The following is a 12,593-nucleotide window of genomic DNA, read 5'->3' as shown; positions in this document are numbered from 1 at the left end:
AAGTGGGAACGGTGCTAGTGGGAACATACGCCAACAGGAGTGATTATTCCACAGGCAGAGGGACGAGGTCAAACGGCAAATCGATTTTGTATAGGGATATGAGCAGCAGAATTCCTGCGTAATTTTTTTTGTGTTGTGTGTGATGACTTTATTCATTGCCACCAGGTGGAGGAGCTGAGTCACTTGGAGACTGAGCATGAAGCTGATTTTGGTAACGGGAGTGTGAAGAATTCTGCACAGGTGAAACTCTATGCCTGCTTGTCCTCTTTTTTTAAAAATGTCTTTTTCTCTGCTGCTCATTCTGCAAGGTGTTTCAAATGGGTGAACTAGTCATCTGGCATTATCTCACCTGGTTGCTTGATACAAAAGGCTTCCACTACCCACCTGGGTAAATGTAATCTCTTTCCTATAATAGCGTGCTTCTGCTTGCCAAGTGTGTACAGCAGGATCATGCAGGCTTCACTGTAAACTGGTGTTTGTCCACCTGTTTGCCTCATTTCAATTTCTGATGATCTTTTTTTATTCAGTCACGAGACGTTGCTGGTTAGGCCAGCATTTATTGCCCGTAAAAACCAAAAGAATTGCAGATGCTGTAAATCGGGAACAAAAACAAAATTGCTGGAAAAGCTCAGCAGGTCTGGTAGCATCTGTGAAGGAGAAAACAGAGTTAACGTTGCGGGCCTGCTGACCCTTCCTCAGAACTGCCCATCCCTAAGTTAAGAGTCGACCACATTGCTGTGGGTCTGGTGTCATGTGTAGGTAAGGATGGTAGTTTCCCTGCTTTCTAACATTCGGCAAAGGATTCACGGTTATCATTAGACTCTGAATTCCAGATTTTTATTGAATTCAAATTCTACCATCTGTCGTGACAGGATTTGAACCCGTTTCTCCAGAACATAACCTGTGTCTCTAGAATAGTGACAATAATCCAGCAATAATACCATTTGCCTCCCTTATATTACGGGTTTTAAAAATCGTAACTTTGTTAAGGTATCATGACACCCTCAACAGATCCCTAACATCTCTTGCTTTTAACACCTGCAGAAAAATTACTCCCTGCGTCCAAAAGACCATGTTGTATTCAGACTCTTGCCCTGCATTGTAAATTGCTACGGTTACTGATTTGTTCCACAGAATCAGTTGATCTAATTTCTAGTGATGTAGAATGTTATTACTTTTCTTTCGGATCAAAATCAGGAGGTACAGCTACCAGAATTTCTTGAGAACAGCTGTCGCTCGTATCACCTCGGAAATGGTCCGATTAATGAGGTCAATGTGCCTGGATGCTGGTTTTTCAAACTTCCACACAAGGTTTGTTATTTTTCCTTCCTTTACTTCGTGTATGTGTTGTTTTTTTTTTAATGTTTTGATGCTGATTGGCTCTGGGTTGACCTGATGACACTAATCTTGCTTTGTTCTCCTTGTCACTTGATGGTGATGGCTCTTGGTAACTTCCAATATCCCATGGGCAGGTCTCACATGACTGCCGATGCATCCTGTTGGACGGTGAGTGTCAATGAATGGTGCAATTAATGAAGGAGGTCAGCAAACGCATTTGCATTTGGATGGTGCCGTTCACTAAGGGAAAACACACAAGGCCTAATCAAACAACAGAGTTTGGCCCATTGCAAGGTGCAATGTCAAAAGTTCGAGGCAAGAGGCAGAGTTTTAAGGAAGACAGGCAGATGAAGAGGAAGAGGGGTTTGGGAGGAAATTCCAGAATAAAGGTCTTGGGTGGCTCAATTTATAGCCATTAATAGGGAAAGGGAAGAAAGACTCAAAAGAGACCTGAATCAAAGGAACAGATAATTCAGGAGAGGAGTTGTAGTTGTGCATAGCGTGAGGCCAGACCTTAAAGGCATTACTGTCTGTGGTTATTGACAGAGTTATACAGCATGGAAACAGACCCTTTGATCCAATTAGTCCATGCTGACCAAGTTTCCCAAACTAAACTAGTCCTACTTGCCTGTGTTTGGCCCATATCCATCTAAACTTTTCCTATTCGTATACCTGTCCAAAAGTCTTTTTAGATACTGTAACTGTACCTGCATCCACCACTTTCTCTGGAAGTTCATTCCACATAGGAACCACCCTCTTGTGTGAAAAAACTGCTCCTTGAGTCCCCTTTTAAATCTTTCTCCTCTCTCCTTCATTTTAAAAAAAAAAATAAGCTCCCTAGTTTTGAACTCCCCCAACCAAGGGAAAAGACCATTGCTATTCACCTTATCGATGCCCCTCATGATTTTATAAACTATAAGGTCACCTTCCCCCCCCACTCCAGTGAAAAAAGTCTCAGCCTCTCCTTATAACTCAGACCCTCCAGTCCTGGTAACATCCTGGTAAATCTTGTCTGAATCCTCCCCACTTTAATAATACACTTCCCACACTAGGGTGACCATACACAGTACTGCAAAAGTGGCCTCACCACTGCCCTGTACGACCTGAACATGATGTCCCAACTCTGATACTCAACGGTTTGAGCAATTGAGGCAAACATGCTAAACACCTTTTTAACCACCTTGTCTACCTGTGATGCAAATTTCAAAGAATTTTATGTACCTGAACCCCTAGGTCTCTCTGTTCGGCAACACTGCCTAGGGCCTTACCATTAACTGTGTAAGTCTGCCCTAGTTTGTTTTTTTATGAAAATGTTATACCTCACATTTACCCAAATTTAAACTCCCTCTGCCGCTCCTCAACCCAATAGTCCAATTGATCAAGAGAACCTTCTTCACTGTCCACTATACCACCAATTTTGGTGTCTTCTGTAAACTTACTACCCACGTCTCCTAATTTCTCATCCAAATATTTATATAAGTGACAAACAAAAGTGGACCTAGTACTGATCCATGTGGAACACCACTGGTTACAGGCCTCCAGCCCAAAAAACAACTCTCCACTACTACCCTGAATCTCCAACCATCAAGCCAATTTTGTATCCAAATAGGAACTGCGGACACTGTAAATCGGGAATAAAAACGGAAGTTGCCGGAAAAGCTAGCAGGCCTGGCAGCATCTGTGAAGGAAAAAGTCAGAGTTAACATTTCAGATCTGGTGACCCTTCCTCAGAACAGTTCTGAGGAAGGGTCACCGGACCCGAAACATTAACTCTGACTTTTTTCTTCACAGATGCTGCCAGACCTGCTGAGCTCTTCCAGCAACTCTAATTTTGTATCCAGTTGGCAAGCTCTCCCTGAATGTGATCTAACTTTATTAATTAGGCTACCCTGCAGAACCTTGTCAAAGGTTTTACTAAAGTCCATGTAGACAACATCTACCGCACTGCTGTCATCAATTTTTTTTGGTTACATCCTCAAAACTTAATCAAATTTGTAAGACCATGCTGAATGATCTGACAGAATGCAAAGGAACAATGGTAGATGGAGTGACTAAGTTGAGAAGAAGATTGGCGAGCTTAGTGCTCAGCAGTTCACAGATTGGGAATGTTGGACAAGAGAAATGAGAGATGTAGTTTGTGGGACCCTGATGTGCGCAATTGTGTGATTCACTGTTGTCAGAGCAAAATCGAAATAATCTTGTGCAGCATCACTTGAGAGAGGCTGTGCCAAGCCCTGCATTTATTGAGTTTACTTTATTGCACTCGGAAAAGTGGTGATGTGCCCCCAGCTAAAATACAATTGAGTGCTTGTGTGGCCATCTCGGAGGGCATTTACGAGTTAAACAAATTGATGTGTGTTTGGAGTCACATATATCCTAGACCTGGTAAAGGCAACAGGTTTTTCTTTTCTGGTAGGACACTAATTAACCAGTTGAGTTTTTATGACAATCCAGCAGTTTTCACCTATCACCAATACTAACCTCTTTTATTCTGGATTTATTTGATTGAATTTAAACATCCTGGATGTCCTGGTGGGATTTGAAGTCCTGTCTCCAGATCATTACTCAGGGCTCTGAATTACTAGTCCAGTAATATAACCACAATATAATGATACCACTGTTGAACTGGGCGTGTGGATGGGATGTTAACAGCGCTGCCGCAATGGTTTCCCATAATCTCTGATAATTAAACCTGAGATTCTGATCTTCAGATACCCATTCAACATTTTCTCAGTATTGGCATGGCAATAAAATTGAGTGTCTTTCTTCCTCTGTCTATGTCAGGATGGGAACCGAAACAATGTTGGAAGCCCCTTTGCGAAGGATTTTCTCTCTAAGATGGAAGATGGCACATTGCAGGCGAGCACCAATGCAACAAGTGCAACTAGAGCGCTGGAAATCAATAAGATGATCTCATTCTGGAGGAACGCTCAAAAAAGAATCAGGTCATGGCTGATTTTCTCGCGCTCGTGCTCTCAGTTGAACTCGAATTGACATTGACACAGTCTTATCCACACAGGCTTGGCGTTGGCAGAGAAAGTAATACAAACATTTGAACTAGCAGCAACAGCAGGCCATTTGGCTGTTGGAGCCCACTGTACCATTTGATAAGATCATGGCTGATCTGACTGTGACCTCAACTTTTTTTTTTGTTTTCCCTGTCTACCCCCTCTAACCCCTTGACCCTTTTTTTTTGTCAATAAAGACGTTGTCTAACAAAGCCTTAAGTAAATTCAATGACCCCGTTCCTCCTCCATTTGAGAACAGGATTCCACAGACAAATGACCCTCTTGAGAGAAAAAGATCCTTCTCATTTTCATCTTAAATTTGAGACCTGTCCCTTAGTTCAAGTTTCCCCCACAAGGGGAATAACTTCCTCAGCATCCACCCTGTCGTATCCCCTCAGGATCTTCTATGTTCCAATAAGATCACTTCTCACTCATCTAACTCCAATGGATCCAGCCCCAACCTTTTCCTCAAAAGATAACCCCTCATTCCAGGAATGGGATGCTGATTTTTAAAAGTTTGATTGTGAGTAACTCTGGTCACATCCAGTTTCTTGCAAATGGCCTGTGAATTGTTTGTGCTCAGTAGAATGAGTGTTGCCATTGCTTGGGAATAGAACTCAACATTTTATGTCAGCGTGAAGCAGATCAGATCAGGTGCAACATAATACTGTCTGTATTCTGACCCGTAAAATCCTTCCAGATTATTCCATTTTAGACAGTCAATAAGAATAGTTGGTCTTGAATTTGGGACACTTTCTTTCCTGTGAATGAGATATCCAAGATATCTGGACTCCTCTAAGCTATGGCACATTCCCGTTTTGTTGCTCCATTATTGGTGGTCATGCCTTCAGCTGCTTGGGTCCTAAAGTCTGAACTTCCCTTGCCGCACTTCTCTGACCCGCTTCCACCTTTTTCTTCTTTAAGGAACTCCTTAAAAACCAGAGGTAGTAAGAACTGCTGATTCTGGAGTCAGAAACAACAGTGTGGAGCTGGAGGAACACAGCAGGCCAGGCAGCATCAGAGGAGCAGGAAAGTTGACGTTTTGAGTCAGGACACTTCTTCAGAAGAAGACCCTTTTCGAAGAACGGTCCTGACCCGAAATGTCAACTTTCCCGCTCCTCTGACGCTGCCTGGCCTACTGTGTTGTCTCCTTTAAAATCCAGTTTTGGTCTTCTGGCCTAGTATCTCCTAATGTGGTTCAGTGCTATGTTTTATGTGTCTCCTGTAAACTGTCTCGGGACGTTTCATTGCATTGTTATTGAATGCACATGCCTGAGAAGGACTGAGCATTAGAGAATAATGTCTCTGCCACACCTGAGATTGTCAGAAGGAAGAGTCCCTTCCTTCATCGACAATTACTCCCCCTCCTGGCAAGATAGCAATATAGCAACATTGCCATAATGCATGGCCAAGAAAACACACTACTGGGTAGGGAATATTTCATTTCTGTGTAATTGCTAACAATTGTCAAAAAATCAATGGCATTGTTAATGCATCCTCTCAGAGGGTGATACATTTTCAGAATCCATACGAATCTGCTTGCCCCACAAAGTTGGCTGTTGTGTTCTTTACTATGACAGTAATTCTACCATATGTCAGCTTCTAAACCTGATTGCAGTTGATATTAACATCAATATCATAAGTCTCAATAAATATGTTGACAGCAGAAGGTTGTTGAGCTGTGTAATGAAATAAACCAATTTGCTTGCTTCTGCAGTTCTCAGATAGTTCTGATGCTGAGGAAAAGTGAGCTACCTCGAACAGTCACAAGGTGTGTATAGTAATTTATCACCAGTCTTTGGGCTTTTCCATTTGTTGTTTTGCTCTCCCTTCTTCCTAATGTTGTCTCTTGCAGGAGTCTGTTTCTCAAGCAGGCTCTATTCAAACGTCTGTTCTTCATTTGTGAACTTAGAATGCTGACCGGCTATTTACTAGGGAGGTCATCACAGTTAACTTAGATTTGTCTTCACCCGATATTGTCCTTCTAGTAACTTCTTAATTGGGATTGTTTGATGCTGGCACTAAGCTAAGGTTGCTCCTCACAGTGAGAGAAAGGAAATTGTCTGGAAAACTTAACTTGAACCAGAATATACTGGGAGATGGGACCCTCGTGATGCTCTGCTCACTGAATCTTTTAGTAACACCTTACAGCTTATGTTTTTGGTATTCGGTCAATGGATGTGGGAGTCGCTGGCTGGGCCAGCACTTATTGCCTATCCCTTGTTCAGAAGTTGGTGGTGAGCTGCCGTTTTGAACTGCTGTAATCTTTTGGTGTTAGCGCTCCCCACAATACTGTTGCGGAAGAAATTCCAAGATTTTGACTGAACAACATTGAAGGTTATTTCCAAGATGTATTTCCAAGTCAGGATAGTGAGTGACTTGGAGGGGTACATAGAGGTGGTATTGTTGTTTCTTTATATGCTGCTTCTATCCTTCTAGATAGTAGTGGTCATAAGTTATGAAGGTGCAGTCAAAGAAAACTTGGTGAGTTTCTGCAGTGCATCCTGTAGATGATAGACACTGCTGCTACTCTGCATTGTTGGTGGCCCACGTATATATTTATAGATGTGATGTCAGTCAGAAGGTTGCTTGTCATGGATTTTTGAGTGTTGTTAGATGTGCAGTCATCCAGGCAAGTGGAGGATCTCCCATCATAACCCTAATGTGCCTTGTGGATGGTGAGCAGGCTTTGGGGAGTCAGGTGGGTTACTCGCTGCTGGATTCCTAGCTACTGTATTTAAATGGCTTGTCCATTACGTGAAATAGACAATGGTCACCCTCAAGACGTTGATAATGGGACAATTCAGCAACATTAAGGCCGTTGAATATCAAGAGGCAATGGTTAGATCCTGTTTGGTTGGAGATGATCATTGCCTGACGATTGTGCAGTGTAAATGTTACTTGCTACTTGTCAACCCAAGCTTGATATTGAACAGTATTAGATTATTAGCTATGTTATGTTAAATGTTTCGCTTTCACAATTACAGGCATCGTTCCTACGATGAAGAAAACGAATATGGAGCGATTTTGCCACAAGTCATCACGGCTGGCACAGTGACTCGACGAGCAGTCGAGCCGACCTGGCTAACTGCCAGCAATGCACAGGTATGTGACACTAACAGACAATGTTAGGACCATAGACTGTTTCCTATAAACACAGTTAGCCTTCTGTTCCTCACAGTGCTCAACTGCAGGAAGTGGTTTGCGCAGTCCTTGCATTAGGAACGTTATTCTGTGTTGAAACTGTGCTGCACAAATGCGTGACTGTTACCATTAATGTGTTGGATTTGGCTCAGTTGGTAGCACACTCACCACAAGAGATATGGTTACAGTTTCAAGTACCACTCCAGAACCCGAGTGTGACAATCGAGGCTGATACTCTAATAACAGTACTGAGAGAGTGTTGCACTTGCTGAGGTGATGATTTTCAGCCAAGTCCCATCTCTCTGCTTGTGTGAACACAATAATATACAATATAACAGTACAATGCAGCGCAGGAACAGGCCCTTCTGCCCGCCAAGCCTGTGCCGAATCCTGCTACTTATTACCCATACGTGGTTTCTATCACTGTGATCGCCTCCTGCTCATGCGTCCAACAAGATACACCTTAAACGTTGCTAATGTGCCTATTTCCACCACCTCCACTGGCAATGCAATCCAGGGCACCCACCATCCTCTGTATGAAAAAGTTTCCCCATACGTCTTCCCGAAACTTTTCCCCCTTCTCACCTTGAACCTGTGCGCTCTTGTAGTTGACCTTACCACCCTGGGCAAAAGCCTCTGACTATCCACCCTATATATGCCTCTGATAATTTTGTAGAACTCGATAGAGTTGCCCCTCAGTCGTCTTCTTCCCAATGCAAACAATCCAAGTTTATCCAACTTCTCCTCACAACTAGAACGCTCCAGACCACACAACATTTTGGTAAACCCTCTCTGAAGAATCCACATCCTTCTGGTAGTGTGGCAACCAGAACTACATGCCATATTCCAAATATGGCCTGACTAAAGTTTTATGCTGCTATAACATAGAGTCTTTGGGATGTACAGCATGGAAATAGGGCCTTCGAACTGACTTGTTCGTGCTGACCAGATATCCTAAATTAATCTAGTCCCACTTGCCAGCATTTAGCCCTTATCCCTCTTAAACCCTTCCTGTATGCCTCGAGATGCCTCTTAAATGTTGTAATTGTACCAACCTCCAGCACTTCCTCTGGCAGCTCATTTCAGACACACACCACCCTCTGCATGAAAAAGTTGCCCCTTAGGCCCCTTTTAAATCTTTCCCTTCTCACCTTACACTTATGACCTCCAGTTTTGGACTCTGCTATCCTGGGGAAAAGACCTTGTCTATTGACCTTATCCTTGCCCCTCATGATTTTATAAACCTCTATAAGGTCACCCCCTCAGCCTCTGCTCCAGGGAAAATAATCCGATCATATTCAGCGTCTCCCTATAGCTCAAACTCTCCAACCCTGGCAACATCCTTTGTAAATATTTTCTGAACCCTTTCAAGTTTCACAACATCCTTCCGATAGCAGGGAGACCAGAATTGCACACACTATTCCAAAAATGGCCTAAAGAATGTCCTGTAGAGCAGTAACATGACCTCCCAACTCCTATACTGAATGCACTGACCAATAAAGGCAAGCATACCAACGCCACCTTCACTATCCTATCTACCTGTGACTCCACTTTCAAGGAACTATGAACCTACACACTAAGGTCTCTTTGTTCAGCAACAATCCCCAGGACCTTACCATTAAGTATATAAGTCCTGCCCTGATTTGCCTTTCCAAACTGCGGCACCTCACATTTAACTAAATTAAACTCCATCTGCCACTCCTTGGCCCATTGGCCCATCGGATCAAAGCCCCGTTGTGCTCTGAAGTAACCTTGTTCGCTGTCCACTACACCTCCAATTTTGGTGTCACCTGCAAACTTGCTAACCATCCCTCCTGTGTTCACATCCAAATAATTTATATAAATGACGAAAAGCAGTGGACCCAGCACCGTTCCTTGTGGCATACCACTAGTCACAGGCCTCCAGTCTGAAAAGCAACCCTCCACCACTACCCTCTGTCTTCTACTTTTGAGCCAGTTCTGTATCCAAACAGCTAGTTCTCCCTCTATTCCATGTGATCTAACTTTGCTAACCAGTCTACTATGAAGAGCCACCACAAACGCCTTTCTGAAGTCCATATAGATCACTTCCACTGCTCTGCCCTCATCAATCCTGTTCGTTACTTCTTCAAAAAAACTCAATTAAGTTAGTGAGACATGATTTTCCACACACAGTCATGTTGACTGTCCCTAATCAGTCCTTGCAATCAAACACACTTCCTGCAGACATAATTATCAGTAACATGGATGCTCTCCCCAATCTCCCACAGCCGACAGGAAGAGCACATCACTCTACTAAAGGCCATCGTTGCACCTTAACAATCCACAGGCCCACAAAATAGCACCGTCTTACTGCTATATAAAACACTGCTCCAGGCCTTCGTAGTACCTATGCTTTACATTTTTAACATTTAATTTAGAGACAGATCTCAATAAAACAGAGAATCAACAAAGAACCCACTCTACTCACTATTGTTGAGTTACAAAAAAAACCCAGTAATGTTACACTTAAAATCTATCCACTTCACTGCTCCCCTGTTGTGAGGTTTCTCTGTGAATTTTGCTCTTTGTTAATTTTTCTTAGATGAAACTCTGATGTCCAGAGATAGTTGAAGTCAAACAGCAGAGACAGTAGCTATGCAGATTTGCTGTTGGCTCAGAAGCAGTGTAGGTTTCTTTCTCCGTTTGAATCACTTCCTGTGTGGTCACTACTTTTGTCTGTTTTCCCCCTTTTTAAAGTGCCATTGTTTTGATAAAGTTCCAAAACAATGCAACAGCTTATAAAACAGTAAATTACTGCTCCTAGAATTCCAGAAAATCAGCTCCAATACTGAAAATACCTCAAAAAAGGAGCAGCTCTTACAGCCACAACTTTTTCCTGTCCTACATCTTAGATTACCCAACCTTGCCAACTATCATATTTGATGTCCTGGCCCATTGAAGGCAAGCGTGCTGAATGCCTTCTTGATCACCTTATCCACCTGTGTTGCCACTTTCTGGGATCTGTGGACCTGTATGCCCAGATCACTCTATCAGTGCTCCTAAGGATTCTGCCATTTATTGTATAATTTGCACCTGAATTTGATCTTCCAAAATGCATCACCTTGCATTTGTCCAGGTGAAACTCCACCTGCCACTTCTCTGCCTAAATCTGCAATCTATCTATATCCTGCTGTATCCTTTGACAATTCTCCTCACTATCTGTAACTCAGCCAGTTTTGGTGTCATCTGCAAACTTGCCAATCAGACCACCTACATTTTCCTCCAGATCATCTCCGTTCCAAAAAGCACTCTTGAAGATCTCATGCTAAAACTCTAAAGAAGACCAAGAAAGCTATCCTTAGTGCCCTGGTCAATATTTATCCTTCACTCATCGTCACAACATATGTTATGTTGACATTATCACATTTTACTGTTTGTGGGTGTTTGTTGTGCATGCCATAAGTCGACATTTGGAAAGTGGGAGTTATTTAAAAGTAGTAGAGTAAGAATTCAGGGGGAGCGTGTTCCCCCGAGAGTGAAGAGCAAGAGCAGCAAATCCAGGGAACCCTGGATGTCAAGGGATAGTGAAAGTTTGAGAAAGATAAAGAAAGAAGCATATGTTAGGTGCAACGCATTATGAACAGGAGTGGACCTTCAAAAGTATGGAGTGCATTGGCAGTGCTTAAAAGATTTAGGAGGGCGAGGAAGGGCCATGAAATACCTTTGGCAAAACCCCCAAGACATTACTATTCACAGTAAGAAGATTACTGTGGAAAGAGTTGTCTATTAGAGACCAAGAGGGCAATCTGCATACAGCCAGAGGACGTGGGTGAGGTGTTAATATTTCTCATCTGTATTCACAAAGGAAAAAGACATTGTTTCCAGGAGTTTCGTTCAGGATGATGAGGTTCTAAAACACGTTAAGATTAATGAAGAGGAGGTATTAGATGTTTTAGTGGACATAAAGGTGCATAAATTTCCAGGGCCTGATGTGATGTATCTCAGACTGCTATGGGAGGCAAGGGAGGAGATTGCTGGGGTCCTGGCGGAGATATTTCATACTTTGCTGGTCACAGGTGAAGTGCCAGATGATTTGAGGTTAGCTAATGTGGTTCCTTTGGTCAAGAAGGCAGGTAATTGCAGGCCAGTTAGTCTGCTGTCAGTGATAGGGAAATTTATTGGTTTAAAAAAAAACTGAGGGACAGGATTAATCAACACGTGGAAAGGGAGGGATAGTTGGCATGCATTTGTTAGAGATCATGCCTGTCTAATTTAGTTGAGTTTTTAAAAACAAGTAACTAAATATATTGATGAGGATAATGCAGTTGATGTGGTTTACATGGACTTCACATGGAAGGCTTGTCCAAAAGCTAAGAGCCCATGGGATCCAAGGCAAGTTGGCAAACTGGATCCAACATTGGTTTTTAAATAGGAGGCAAGAGTTGATTGTGGAGAGTTATTTTTGTGATTCAAAGCCTATTATGAGTGGTATACCACAGGGATTAGTGCTGGGATCCTTGCTGTTTGTTATGTACATTAACAACTTGGATGTGAATGTCAAAGGTATATTTAGTAAGTTTGTAGATTTACACAAAAATTTAATGGTGTTGATAGTGAAGAGGATGGTCTCAGGCCACAGTCTGGTATTGATTAGTTGGTAAATTGGGCACAGCAATGGCAGATGGAATTTAAACCTGATAAGTGTGAGGTGATGCATTTTGGGAGGTCTGATAATGGAAAGATATACATAATGAACGGTAGGTCCCTAGGAATGACTTGACGAACAAAGGGACCTTGGTGTACAAGTTCATAGGTCCCTGAAGGTGTCAATCAAGGTAGCCAGGGTGGTGAAGAAGGCATATGGGAAGCTTGCCTTCATTAGCTGGGATGTAGAATATAGGAGCAAGGAAGTTTTGTTATGACTTCATAAAACATTGTTTAAGCCACGGATGAAATACTGTGTGTAGGTCTGGTCACTACACTATTGGAAGGACATGATTGCTCAGGAGAGGGTGCAGATGAGATGCAGCAGGATGTTGCCGAGGATGGAAAAATTTCGGGTATGAAGAGAGACTATGTAGGCTGGGTTTGTTTTCCTTGGAGTAGAGGAGGCTGAGGAGGTATCTGATTGAGGGATGCAAA

The 12,593-nt window shown here is 42.7% G+C and overlaps 1 protein-coding gene across 2 annotated transcripts in view; it reads left to right on the top strand.

The window, feature by feature from the left end:
- polg (polymerase (DNA directed), gamma) overlaps positions 1-12,593 on the top strand; it is a 51,934-nt gene that overhangs the window by 24,416 nt on the left and 14,925 nt on the right. For both annotated transcript variants that reach the window (XM_048615863.1, XM_048615861.1), the window contains exons 12-16: positions 166-240; positions 1,198-1,311; positions 4,123-4,283; positions 6,064-6,117; positions 7,334-7,451. In XM_048615863.1, coding sequence (XP_048471820.1) covers positions 166-240; positions 1,198-1,311; positions 4,123-4,283; positions 6,064-6,117; positions 7,334-7,451 — 522 coding nt within the window. The remainder of the gene's footprint in view (positions 1-165; positions 241-1,197; positions 1,312-4,122; positions 4,284-6,063; positions 6,118-7,333; positions 7,452-12,593) is intronic.

Source organism: Rhincodon typus, chromosome 33, assembly GCF_021869965.1.
Source record: "Rhincodon typus isolate 14 chromosome 33, sRhiTyp1.1, whole genome shotgun sequence".
In the NCBI taxonomy this organism is placed as follows: domain Eukaryota; kingdom Metazoa; phylum Chordata; class Chondrichthyes; order Orectolobiformes; family Rhincodontidae; genus Rhincodon; species Rhincodon typus.
Note: the sequence above shows the minus strand (reverse complement) of the source record. Positions and strands in the feature narration are given on the sequence as shown.